The sequence below is a fragment of the Harpegnathos saltator genome, unplaced genomic scaffold (assembly GCF_003227715.2).
Source record: "Harpegnathos saltator strain DR-91 unplaced genomic scaffold, Hsal_v8.6 scaffold229, whole genome shotgun sequence".
NCBI lineage: Eukaryota > Metazoa > Arthropoda > Insecta > Hymenoptera > Formicidae > Harpegnathos > Harpegnathos saltator.
In genome coordinates this window covers 84,538-98,236 of record NW_020230016.1, presented here as the reverse complement: position 1 = coordinate 98,236, position 13,699 = coordinate 84,538, and the positions used below count along the sequence as shown (strand labels likewise).

The following is a 13,699-nucleotide window of genomic DNA, read 5'->3' as shown; positions in this document are numbered from 1 at the left end:
AAAAGTGACTAAAAAGATACAATAATAGTTATTGTGATATTCAATTAATAATAATTATTACAATTTTTTTCTTTTAATGAAAATTATTGCTACTTCCTTTGCTACTTAATATTTTTTAGATTTTTTTGAAAGGAATATGCTTTGTATGAAAGAAAAGTGTTTTTTCAGATCGGTTTTATTATAAAATTCATTAATATTATACACACACATCTCTCTCACTCACAAAATCAATTCAGTACACGTTTTCATGTTATAAATAAAAATAGGACGCGGCATACAATAATAGAAGTATTTTTATGATAATAAAATAGCCTCAGGATATAATTCTTATGAACCTCTGAAAAAGACAAAAATACATATATTTAAAAGAAAATCAGAAAAGAAGGAAAAGTTGCTCAATGATAAAAAACCCCAGAAAGAATATCAAATATATACAAGGTGTCCAATTTTAATCTATCACCCCTCATAACTTTGCAGAAAGCAGTTACTGAGAAAAAGGTTTCAGACAAAAGTTGTATGATTTCATGGAGGACATAAAACAACTATATCATTTTGTTTATAGATAGTGCCACTTTCGAGATATTCACTTTTATCTTCACTTTAACTTACAATATCTTGCTATTTGTTGGAAGAAAAAATAGTATTAGACATTTTTACTCTATTTGGTTTCAAGAATATATTGTTACAATAGTACCTTGATTTTTTGTTAACTTATTGACTTTTGGAAAATTCAAAATCATCAAATTAACAAAAATCAGGGTACTATTATAATATACTCTTGAGACCAAATAGAGTAAAAAAATCTGGTACTACTTTTTTTTCCAACAAACAGTGAGATATCATAAGTTAAATATCGGAAAAGTTACCAAATTTTCTTTAAATATCTAAAAAAATATTAGGCAAATAAATGTTTCGGACAAAAGCTGTTCAAATTAATTGATAGAAAAAGATGATATAATACAAAATTGGGTTTTCATTTAAGAAAAGTAATGATCAGTGAATATCTCGAAAGTGGTACCATCTGTAAATTAAATAGTATAGTTTCTTTATGTTCCTCTTGAAACCATGCAACTTTTGTCTGAAACATTTTTCTCTACGACTGTTCTCTGCAAAGTTATAAGGGATGATAGATTAAAATTGGCCATTCTATGTAAATACAACAGATTTATCTTAATCTTACTGATACTTACACAATTATATTATTAATCGGAATATGGATTAGTTTGACGAAGAATCCTATAAAACCCATCACACAGAAACCAACCACTGTGGCAATAGCGATCTTTTGGAACTCTGAAACATAATAAAATACAAATTGGACATGTTGTTTCAATGTTATCTGTAGATTCCAGTCTCACATCTCTTATTTTTTATTAAAAGGAATGATCTTTTAATTAAAGTTTGATTAAAAATACTAAAGAGAAAATTGTTACCTTTGCGATCTGGTTTAGTACATCTCTTAATGAGTCTGATGCTGTCTTTAGCAAATTGGCGACTAGGCTCAGTCAGCTTCTTAACTTGATCCATGTTGCTTGAAAGTCTGCAAAGAGAACACAATCTTCTTAAAGACTTATGCAAGGTTCATTAAATGTAAAATTCTTTATATTTGAGGTATATGGTAAATATAATCTTAGCTAAGAATGAACTTAATAATTATATAAATATTATATTTATAATTATATAAGTATTGTATGTAATAGTTATTTTCGATGAAACACAAACATATGGACAAAATATGTTAACTAACATTCATTTCTGATAATTTTTGATAATTCATGAAATATAATCTGAGGGATTACATCTTTGAAACCATTGTAATATTGTATTTGATAAATGACATGAGAAGAGAGCAGATATGAGAGCAAGAAATTTCGGCAGATCATAGATAGTTTCGATGAATACATGATAGCACGGTCAATGCGACCGCTTGCGTTCTATTTTCAGACTACTCTACTATCTTCAGACTACAAGGGTTAAATCCATATTTTCTAGATGAAGAGATTATATGTTACAAAGTTATGAGAAATTAACGATGAGCTCGTGTATATATTGCCATGTGTCGTACGGAATGTATAGAATACAATTATGTACAAACACGAAAAGACGCTTCTTCGTACCTCGACGGAGTAAATAAGACCTGGATTTTATCACAGAGGTTTTTGAAATACAGCTCACTGAAATTGCGCAAGCACGAAATGTTCCGCGTAAAATCGATGTGATTTTTCTGTGGAGATCAAGCGGAAAACGTGATACTCACGTTAGGTAAACAGAACTCGTCCGATGTATACCGTTTAATAGCTTACTGCTGATGAGACTGAAGTAATGGAACCTCAGTAGCTACGTGGACGATGCGTTGTACGGACGTCACTTCCTCACGATTGACGTTTACTTACACACGACACGCATGCGCTCGCTCAGCAGTGCTGCTAGATGCAAAGATGCAATATATTGCGACGCTACAGTGCATGCGTGAGATGACGTAGAGCTTGCTGCTTGAGTAAAAGCATAGACATAAGCTTTGTTCGTTTTGTATGTTCTGGGTCTGTTTCAGAACAGACCCAAGCAGACCTGGGTATCTTTAGGTTAAGATAGAAGAACTCCGGAAGTGGATCGTAGAACAGGAATGAACTACTTTTGTGTTCTGAACAACTGAAGTGAACTCAGGCGCTGTAAACAGAACACGACATTTTATAACCTAATTTGGTCGAATATAATCTGTGTGTGCATATTATTTTTAAATGTGTTTTTGATTCCAGATTATTTTGTTTATCGAAATATGTTTTGTTTATAGGTTAATCATGAATTTTTCGTCCTCATCATCATCATCATCCGATTCAGAAATATCTATTGGCCGGAAAATGCTCTTTGATTCGTCTGAAGACGAAAGCAATAAAAATAGATATTGCATAAAGAATTATGAAGCAATTATTTCGGAATATAGCGAAAAGGAACTTTTACAACATTTCAGATTAAGAAGAAATGTTGTTAATCAACTTATTTTACGGTTTTCGCAATCAGTGCATTACACGTCTATTGTCAATAGTAAGTATAATTATGTCATTTTTATTCACAAATCATTTAGTACTTTTTTTTGCTTTATCGTTTTATGTTTTATACAACATATTTTTGCATTACCAATTGGTGCAATATTTTTATTTCATTATTTTTTTTTACAAGATAATATAAATTTCAATATAATAATATACATTCTATTTCTAAAAGATATAAATAGGTGAGAATGTACATATGTAACTCAAAAAGTCATATTTATATTTATATAATAAATTGTACACAATTTCTTTTTCTTAACTTTCAGCCTAGATGCTATATCTCCAGAGAAGTATATGTATACATTCTTGTGGTTGGTTGGCCATTAAGTGTCATCGTATAGAGACTGTGCGGACCGCTTTGATCTGTCATTAAGTGTTTTTTAAATCATTACGAGAGTGGCTGATTAGTTAGTCGATATTGCACCACAGTATACACTGGCCTAATGAAGAAGAAAGGGAAATAATTAAAACATATTTTCAACAAATAATGGGTTTTTCAAGTGTAATTGGGTGCATTAATGGAACCCACATCCGCATAGATAGGCCAAAAGAAAGTGCTGAAAGTTACTACAATAGAAAAGATTTCTTCTCAATATAAATGCAAATAGTTTATAATCATGAACGAAAAATTATAGACGTTTTTATCGGGTTCACAGGGTCTGTACACAATGCAAGAATTTTTAGAAACTCGCCACTGATTGAAAAATTACTTAATCCAGAATTACGTGAGTACTGCATAATATCAAATTATTATTTTTTCATGGCAGAATGAACTAAAACTTCAAGTAATTCTATTTTAAAAATGTTTAATATTATTTCAATGTATTCAATATTTTTATAATATTCATTTATGGATAAAATGTTACAGATGGATAGCTTCTAGGAGACAGTGCATACCCATGTCTTCCAATGTTAATGACTCCCTACAAAGACAATGACTGCTGCTTAAATTTTGTATAATGTCAAATTATCGTCATGTCGTGTGCGAGTTGAACATACTATCGGCATTTTGAAGCAACGGTAACAAATATTATGCTTACATAAAATAATGAATATATGACTTTACAGAAGATCAATTTAATGCATTCCAACTTTTTACTTAAGAGCCAAGAAATTTTCTATGCTGCAGCATGCGAAAAATTTTGACCACAGATAAAAAAATCGAAAAATTTGTAATTCATTAGTTTGGTCTATTGTACACTTCCCAAATGTATAATTATGTAAATAATCTAATTTCATGATATTATATAAATTTACAATAAAGGTTTCAGTTCCTCTATCACATTAAATTAAAAAAGATCGAAAGGAAGATAAAAGTTATATATGCATGTTGTGTATTGCACAACATGTGTAGTACAGATGACTTTGATTTATTCGATCCACTGCCTACTGATGAGACTCTCAGTAATATTGAAATGAATGCAAACAAAGAAGGTTACCAGAATAATAAATTACCTAGTGGATTGGTATTAAGAAATGAATTGCGTGCTAATTTATGGAAATATTAACTTTTACGAATAAATAATATATATTAATTTTATTGCACACGTCTTTTATTGCACACTTTATTGCAGGCTTTTTTATCATAGTATTGTACTATGTACTGCATTATATTTTTTATTATATAGAAATAAAAAATCTGATAATGGAAACACAACTCAGCGTAGTTCTTCTCAACTAGGAACAAGATTGAGACAAAATTATAAATAATTAAATTATAAATTGCACTGATTGCGCATTTTGCCCTTGACAATCTTAAAACAAAAAAATATTTATACTATCAATAAAAAGATACTATGCTAATAAAAGCGAAACGAAATGTAGGAACTTCATAAAATATTTTCAAACTATTATGTCACATCAATGTCATCATCGTCATTGTCGATGTCGATATTGTATTTGGCTTTATATTTTTTGGCTTTCAGTTTCAGTTCGATGCGTTTGAGTTTCAAATACTCATACTGTCGAGCAGCTTTCTCGTTTTCTTGTTTTTCGCGGATATTTTTAGCAGATTCCCTTTTTGGTATTTTTTTGTTTTTTATTTCGATCGGTGTCTGCTGTTTATCATTTTCACGAAATCTGAAATATGGTATTAAATCAGTTTACTTAATAGGTTATTTTACTAATAATAAAGTATTTATATTTTATATTTAATGATCGCATATTTACATATTTTCTTTGTTGATCATCTCTTGACATCCTTCTTCGCCAATATTATCTATTGCACAGGTATCTTGTAGCTGAAGTAGTAGAACATCTTCAGTTGGTGCAGCTTTATTGATGTTTTTCAAAGATGTGTCTTGATCTGTTGACAACAGATCTGTCACTTTTGAATTTGATGTAATTGCAATACTATTGTTTATAACGAGAAAATTCGTTCCCATTAGTACCGGAGGAATTATGGAATGATCTTTTCCAAAAATATCATGCAGTTCGCTGTAAAATAATTATTAGAAATAATACCTAATATTATATTCAGGATATCCCAGAATATTGGGAATAATTTTCGTGTGCAGGTAAAGCGGACTAAACTTGAGAAGAAAAGTCCTCTACCATTTTGCAATTTTTTCAATAATTGAGAAATTAATTAAAAAAGATCGACCAATTTGCGCGAGAATTAGCGCGTAGTGAAAAAAGATAGCCCATTGTTATGCGATCGCTAGGCATACAACGACATATTAGGAATAGCTTTAAAAAAACAAAAAAATAGCTATGTACGAGCAGTGCATAGGGCTGGATTAGTATCTTAGGGCATTAGTATCTTAACGTCATAGTGGATCTTTTCTAGCTGTATGTTAATACTTACGCAAATTGGTCGATTTTTTAAAATTAATTTTTCAGTAATTGCTGCGAAAATTGCAAAATTATAGAAGATTTTTCTACTGAGTTTAGTTCGCTTTACCTGCACAAGAAAATTATCCCTAATATTCTGGGACATTCTGTATATACCAGGTATATAAATATGAAACCGGAATTTTTGTATAGAAAATACACGTTTATTGTAAGAAAATGATAAAAAATATTTTATTCGAAGTATTGCCCATCGCTAGCTACACATTTTTCCCACCTGTCTGACAATTTGTGGATGCCACGCCAAAAAAACTGTTCTCTTTTGCTCTTTTGAGGCAAACCAGTCATCGAGCCATTTTCGTACATTTTCGTAAGAAGTGAAGCGCTGCTCAGCAAGTGCGTGTCCCATCGATGCAAATAAGTAGTAATCGGACGGAGCCAAGTCTGGTGAGTAAGCCGCATGCGAAAGTATTTCCCAACTAAATATCTCAATCGTTTCCTTGACCAGTTTTGCTGTGTGTGATGGTGCATTATCATGAAGCAATATCACTTTGTGTTGCTTTTTTTGATATTCTCGTCATTTTTCACGCAAAGCTTGATTCAAATCGATCATTTGTTGTCGATAGCGTTCAGTATGAACGGTTTCGCCAGGTTTTAGCAGCTCATAATAGATCACACCCTTCTGATCCCACCAAACACAGAGCATTGTCTTCCGTCCATAGCGATTTGGCCTTGCAGTCGATGTCGACGGTTCGCCTGGAGTTACCCATGATCTTTTACGCTTAGGATTCTCAAAATATATCCACTTTTCATCGTTAGTCACAATTCGATGGAGAAATGACTTTCTTTTGTACCTGGCGAGCAGCATTTCGCAAGTGGTTTTTCGGTTTTCCTGCTGTTTTTCATTCAGTTCATGTGAAATCCATTTTTCCATCTTCTGGATCTTTCCAAGGCTTTCAAACGTATGGAGACAGCTTCTCGTGTCACATTTAATTGATCCGCGAGTTGTTGTTGCGTTTGAGTGTCATCCTCATCCAACAATGCTTGCAATTCGCTGTCTTCAAACTTTTTCGGTGGTCTTCCACGTTCTTCGTTTCTCACGTAAAAATCGCCATGTTTGATTTTTTTAAAGCACTCAAAGCACTGTAATTTACCAAGAGCATGCTTACCGTAAGCTTCGACAAGCATTCGATGCGATTCTACAGCAGTTTTCTTCAAATGGTAACAGAAAATCAATGCTGATCGCAAATCGTAGCTTCCAGGCACAAAATTCGACATGTTCAACGCTATTACAAACTATGCTGTTGTATGAAACTTGTATTGTTGTGAGTTGAAAATCTTTGTCAGATGTCAACAAAAGGAAATGGCGCCAATGACGCGGTTTGACGGTAACTACATTGACAGCTAGGGCCATCTATGGGCCGCCCTGTACGGGGCGTCCATTTGGGCGCCACAGCTGGAGACCTGCCGCGGCGGAAAGCGCACGCTGCGGCGGGCCCTGAGGCCCGTACTAATCACGGCGATTCAGGGGTACCGAAACGTGTCGTATATGGCGGCGACCACCCTGGCCGGCGTCCCCCCCCACCCCGTGGAGCTCCTCGCCGAGGAGAGGCACACCCTCTACTAGAGGGTGAAGGAGCTCCGCGAGGAGGGGAACCTGTCGGTCAGGGGCCTGAGGGGTCTGAAGCTCTAGGTCGAGGCCCGGACCCAGGAGAAGTGGAAAGACTTGTTGTGCGATCTCCTGGGGCCCGGGCCAGCGACGGCCGAGGCTGTCCGCCCCTGCCTGTCCGAGCTGACAGGCAGGAGGGGACGTGGAATGTCCTTTCGTCTGGCGCAGATGCTGACCGGGCATGGGTGCTTCGGTCGGTACCTGCGCCGGATAAGAAAGGAGCCCACCACCCGGTGCCACCACTGCCCCGCACTGGAGGATACGGCGCATCATACCCTGGCTGCGTGCCCAGCATGGGCCGAGGAGCGCCGTGTCCTCGCCGGGACGGTGGGATGCCGAGAGGGGGAGCTCTCGCTCCTGCGCATGGTCATGTGCGGGAGCGAGGAGGCGTGGTCAGCGGCATTCTCCTTCTGCGAGGACGTAATGTCCCGGAAGAAGACCGCCGAGTGGGGGCACCGACCGGGAAGGCGCCGCGGAGCGCGGCGCCGGAACGGTCGGAGCCCCCCGGGGGAAGGGGGACACGACAGCGGGCCCGGGGCAGCGCTGGTCGAGGAGAGCTCACCGACTCGCGAGGGCCGGGAGCTCCCTCGGCCGCCCCGGGCCTGTCACCGGTTGCAAGAGGGGAGTAGAGGGGTGATACCCTACCTTCCCTGTTTTCCCCCCCGAGCGATCGGACAAGTAGGGACGGAGGGGAGTGGTGCCCCAGTTGGAGCTGGGCCCACTCCCCCAAAACCCTTCCCTCCCTGACTAGCAGGGAGGGGGGTAAGGAGGGAGGGTGGATGTCCCCTCTCTCCTGCAATGGAGACACCAGGAGGCCAACCGGCGGGGCAACCCGCCGAGGACCGCACCCTGGATTCCCTCCGTGGAACAGGGCGCGGTACATAGGTGGCGAGGGGCTCCCGAAAGGGAGTCCTGGGGCGGAGGGGTTGGGGAGGGAATGCGGGAGCAGTTCCCCTAACTCCCCTCCTTACGGTCCGACAGGTAGACATCCTGCAGGGGTTTTAGTCGGTAGGAGTCCGACATAACCCCCGCCCCCCTCCCAAAGGGGCGGAGGTATCCATGATGGATTTCCCCTGCGTGACCAAAAAAAAAAAGAAGGGCCATCTATGGGCAAATTCCGGTTTCATATTTACAGACCAGTAATGCGATTCTGAAACTCGTTAACTCCAATAATGAGTTATAGAATCGCACCACTGGGCCCATATTCAGAACACGCTTGTAACTATGTCAACGCGCTGTTAACCAATGAAAAGCCACGCAATATGCCTTCTGATTAGTTAACAGCGCACTAACATGTTCTGAATATGGGTCCTGGTATAGTAGCAAGCAAGAACATTTTTTTTTTTTTATAACTCCTAAGTCAAATTTTTAATCTATCTCAGTTGAGACATTTAGAAAATGATTTGTCATATAAAGACGTGCTCGAAATGAGTCCACTGACTCATTTCCAATAATGCTTAACATAATTTGTTAATTGTTAGCTAGTAAGTCTGTGGGAATTTTCTTTTTTAGTCTTCGCGCAGTTAGTTTCGCGGTCATTAATTGGTTAGCCAATTCGTTTGGGTGATTTGTTATTCTCTCATTATACAACTTAATTCTTGTTGAAATTTCCTCCTTAACTGTAGGCATTCTTAAATCATTGTGTATGATTTCATTTTTTATATACCACGGAGCATTAGTTAGTATTCGTAGCGTTTTAGATTGAAATCTCTGTATTATCTCTATGTTTGAGTGAGACGCAGTGCCCCATAATTGTATCCCGTAAGACCAAATGGGCTTCAGTATGACTTTATATAAAAGTAGTTTATTGTTAAAATTTAATTTAGACTTTGGGTCCAGCATCCAATACATTTTACGTAGCTGTAATCCTAGCTGCTTCCTCTTAGTGAAAATGTGTTTCTTCCATATTAGGCGTCTATCGAGGTAGATACCTAGGTATCTACCTCGATAGACCGGTATACCTAGGTATCTCACATATTCTGCTTGTGGTACCTCAACATTGTTAATTTTGACTGGCGGGCAAGTGTTTTGTCTGGTTGTAAATGTGATATGTATTAATTTTATTTAATTTGCTTTGATTCGCCAATTATCCATCCATGATGATATTTTGTTCAGTCCTATTTGAAGAGTATCAGTGGCAACAACTGAATCCGTGTGTGAAGCCAGAATCGCGGTATCATCAGCAAAAGTTCCCGTTATCACATTGTGGCTGGTAGCTAAATCCGATGTGAACAGTAAATAAAGTAACGGGCCTAAGACACTGCCCTGAGGTACTCCTGCTTGAATTGGGTAGAGTTTTGGCATGGCTTCATCATAGTTGACTAAATAGTGTTTATCGGTTAGATATGATTTAAGAATATGATAATAATTTGATAGGTTATTCTTTATTTTGTATAGCAGCCCAGCGTGCCAGACCTTGTCGAAGGCTTGGGCCACATCCAGGAAAACAGCAGAACAATATTCCTTTTTCTTCATTGATTGATGGATTTTATCTACAAGTCTATGGACTTGATCTATTGCCCCATGTTTATTTCTGAAACCGAATTGGTGATTTAGGATCAGCCCCTTTTCGTCAATATCAGGCATCAATCTACCAATCAGTAAGGATTCAAGCACCTTCGCGGCTATAGGCAACAAACTAATCGGTCTATAGGACCTGACTTCTTCAGGGGTTTTATCAGGTTTAAGTATCATCTTTATTTGGGTTACTTTCTATTGTATCGGGATAATATTGCTTCGCAAAACTACATTGTAGATCTGAGTGAGATAAATAAAGCCAACATCTGGCAATTCTTTTAATATTCTCCCAGTAATAAGGTCGTACCCGGGAGCCTTTTTGCTTTTGAGTTTTTTAATAGCTCTCACCACTTCTGATTTCGTGATTCCCTTTATGCGTCCTTCTACAGTGTTTTGAGTATTTATTGATTCCATAACCATACTTTCATGTCTTGCATCTCCCACGTAGGGATGGGGGGAGAATATTCTTTGCAAATAATCCGCGAAAACATTGGATTTTTCGATATTGCTACGAGCCCAGCTTCCATCGCCGCGTCTAAGTGGAGGAGATGACTTTTTAGGTTGTTTTAACTTTTTAGTAGCTTTCCATAGGGAATAATTGCTTACTGAGGTGACGTCAAGTTGCTGCAAATATTTCTGCACATTGAAATTCCGCTCTTCGTTTAATAATCTTTTAAGCTCTTTAATGGAGCGACTTAATCGAGTTTTAATAAAAGGGCAGCGGGTTTGTTGCCATTGTTTTCTAAAACTTCTTTTTTCCGTTACTTTGGTAAATATTGTCTTTGAGAAGGTCAATTTGCTGTCTCTAGTCTGATGCATTGGGGTGGAATCCCATGCAGCCTTTTGGATCGTGGAGTTAAATATTTCCACCGCGTATTCTACGTCTTCAGTCGTTTTTAACGGTACGAGGGTTGCCTTTTATATTTCGGGAATAGAGAACAAAAAAAGGAAATTAATCATCGTATGGGTTTATTGTTTTTCAAAATATTCTCCATGAAGATCAATACACTTTTGCATGCGCTTGAACCAATTTTCGAAGCACTTTTTCCACTCCGATTGAGGTACCTCCAAAACATGCATTTTGAACGCATCAACCGCTTCTTCAGGCGTCGAAAAACGTTGACCTCGTAATTTATTTTTGATTTGCGGGAATAGAAAGAAGTCATTGGGTGCCAAATCAGGGCTGTACGGCGGATGACCTATCAATTCGACTTTTTCAGTTCTCAAAAAGTCTCTTGTTTGAGCCGATATGTGAGAGCTCGCATTGTCCTGGTGGAGAATGATGCATCTTCGGCGGTTGGTTTCCCTTATTTTTCCGAAGACTTCTGACAAACAAATGGTTGTGTACCATTCAGAATTGGCCGTCTGACATTGCACTAATGGTACAGTTGCCACATGTCCGGCTTTTCCGAAAAAACAGGCGACCATTTGCTTCGAAGTGCTTCGTGCGCGAACAATTTTTGTTAGATTTGGCTCATCTTGAAAAACCCATACAGTCGACTGCTGTTTACTTTCGGGCTCATACGCATAGATCCATGATTCGTCACCTGTTACGATATCATAGACTCATAGAGTTTTTGAAGCACCGCAATCGTATTTCTTGAGCATTTCTTTCGACCAATCGACACGAGCCTTTTTTTGAACGATTGTTAAATTATGTGGGATCCAACGCGAACAACTTTTTTTGACAGCCAAATGTTCATGCAATATTGAATGTATGCTGGTCCCACTAATGCCCAAGGATGCCTCAATCTCACGATAAGTCACATGACGATCTTGCAATATCACTTCACGCACAGCATCAATGTTTTCTGGAACAACAACCGATTTTGGACGACCTTCACGAAATTCATCACTAAGCGAACTACGGCCACGATTGAATTCCGTATACCATCGATATATAGTGGTTTTTGATGGTGCTTCATCGCCAAAAGTCGAATTAAGTTCATCGATGCACTGTTGTTGAGATAATCCACGTCGAAAGTTGTAAAAAATAATCGCACGGAAATGTTCACGACTTAATTCCATTTCTTGGCCGACATCAATTTTTCATGTCACTATAAACAACACAAATGGCGCATGGACATCAAAACGTTCTGAGTAAGTATATTGACAAAAAGTCGAACTTTACGTTAAGGACGTCGGTTGTCAGATGGCAGCACCTGGATCGTCTATTCCCGAAATATAAAAGGCAACCCTCGTATCTTGATGTTAAGTGAAGTTTCTATCTTCTCACGGAAGAGGTGCCAGTCGGTCCTACTATTATGTAGCATGCACTTAGGTCTGGATAGTATTTCACTTTATAGAGTAACTAACATCGGAGAATGGTCAGAGGACAGCTCAAAACAAACCTTGCATTCAAAGTAATTTACCGAGATGCCCCTAGTTACGCAGAAATCTATTAGGTTAGGTATTTTAAGTTTATCCGTAGGCCAATATGTTGACTGACCAGGGGACGCTACATTCAATCCCATCGTTTCAATAGCCCTGAATAGTTCGCGCCCCCTGGGCAGCGTGATTTAAGAGCCCCAAAATACATGCTTGGTGTTGAAGTTACCTTCCGCAATAAAACGGTTTCCCAAGGACTTGAAAAAATCGCTGTAGTATTTCTCTTTAATCAAGTGTTTCAGCGGGCTGTACAAAGCCGTTGTAATGATGGGACCATTTTGATCACTTATTATAACGCTGGTGGCCTAAATCTGTTCTTCCCGATGTGAGGTAGTTTGATGGTGTTTTATTTTGTTATTTATGATTACTGCTGATCCCCCATGAGCTTTCCCGTCGGGGTGGTTTGTATTGTAGATACTGTAGTTGGGGGTTTTAATGTAGCTTTTGTCGGTGAAGTGAGTTTCAGACACCAATATGATGTCAATGTTATGAATATTGAGGAACACTTTAAGTTCCTCACCATGGTGTGGGAGCCCATTGGCATTCCAGATGGCCAATTTAAGGTACTTGAATTTCAGATAGTTTGGTCGTTAATTTAGCCAACAAATCATTGGTGGCCTTCATTTGACTTATTAATGTTTGAATTAATTCACCTATGTCTTTTAGATTGTTAACAGTTTGAGAATTCATTTCTCGTTCAGAGCGATGTACTTGTTTTAAATTTAGATTTTCCGGGTTACTCTTTACACCAGCTGCATCAGCGTAAGATTTTCTTGAATTAGTATTCGTTTGAGTAACCGGTATATTCCTTGTCCTAAGTGCTGGCTTTTTGTAATTCTTTGTATACAGAGCATCCTTTATAATTGGCCGGATGATTTCCATTACATAGTACATCGTCCCTTTCACGGACAGTGGACCGTGGTATGATCCCCGGCGCATTTCACGCACCTTGGTTTACGGAAACAAAATCCTCTAGTATGGCTATATCTTTGGTACGTTGCACACTGAGGTATCAACCTCTTAGGTCTCGGCGCTTCGAAAGTTGTACTACAGTTTAGGAGATATTTCGTTTTATACATGTGTTTGTTTTCGAGACTTGGTTTTAGATCTATATAATACATGGGTAAAGGTTTTTTAGTTACTCTATTTTTTATGTTCCACACATTCGTTACCTGGTGTCCCAGTTCTTCGATTGCTGTTTTAATATCATTAGCGTCTGTCGATGGATGTATATTTTTTAGCACCACTCGAAAGCTCCTTTTCTGTTTCAATTTATGTATGGAAC

The 13,699-nt window shown here is 38.1% G+C and overlaps 3 protein-coding genes and 1 long non-coding RNA gene across 6 annotated transcripts; 1 reads left to right on the top strand and 3 right to left on the bottom strand.

Moving 5' to 3' along the window:
* Positions 1 to 162: 162 nt before the first annotated feature.
* Positions 163 to 2,440, bottom strand: LOC105190519 (protein transport protein Sec61 subunit gamma). Of its 3 annotated transcripts, XM_011153310.3 has the most exons (5): positions 2,258 to 2,347; positions 2,118 to 2,174; positions 1,434 to 1,540; positions 1,191 to 1,293; positions 163 to 337 (listed from the first exon to the last, which is right to left on the bottom strand). In XM_011153310.3, exons 3-5 carry the CDS (start codon positions 1,525 to 1,527, stop codon positions 328 to 330), a joined length of 207 nt encoding a protein of 68 aa, XP_011151612.1. In that variant the 5' UTR covers positions 1,528 to 1,540; positions 2,118 to 2,174; positions 2,258 to 2,347; the 3' UTR covers positions 163 to 327. The 3 variants fall into 3 exon arrangements, with proteins under 3 accessions (XP_011151612.1, XP_011151604.1, XP_025154428.1); XM_011153302.3 differs by lacking the exon at positions 2,118 to 2,174 and having other exon boundaries at positions 2,258 to 2,440; XM_025298643.1 differs by having other exon boundaries at positions 2,118 to 2,347.
* An 86-nt stretch (positions 2,441 to 2,526) lies between these two features.
* On the top strand, positions 2,527 to 4,590 carry LOC105190513 (uncharacterized). Its single transcript, XR_850361.3, has 5 exons — positions 2,527 to 2,717; positions 2,792 to 3,042; positions 3,317 to 3,775; positions 3,919 to 4,070; positions 4,315 to 4,590. It is a non-coding gene; the product is annotated as an uncharacterized LOC105190513 (long non-coding RNA).
* A 310-nt stretch (positions 4,591 to 4,900) lies between these two features.
* Positions 4,901 to 5,497, bottom strand: LOC109504531 (uncharacterized; the record flags this gene model as incomplete). Its single annotated transcript, XM_019844775.2, has 2 exons — positions 4,901 to 5,129; positions 5,220 to 5,497. Coding segments are annotated over 2 exons (507 nt in total), but the record flags the coding sequence as incomplete, so codon positions are not given.
* Positions 5,498 to 10,995: 5,498 nt separating this feature from the next.
* On the bottom strand, positions 10,996 to 12,054 carry LOC112588489 (histone-lysine N-methyltransferase SETMAR-like). The gene is made up of 2 exons (XM_025298655.1): positions 11,706 to 12,054; positions 10,996 to 11,573 (listed from the first exon to the last, which is right to left on the bottom strand). Exons 1-2 carry the CDS (start codon positions 12,052 to 12,054, stop codon positions 10,996 to 10,998), a joined length of 927 nt encoding a protein of 308 aa, XP_025154440.1.
* Positions 12,055 to 13,699: the final 1,645 nt, after the last annotated feature.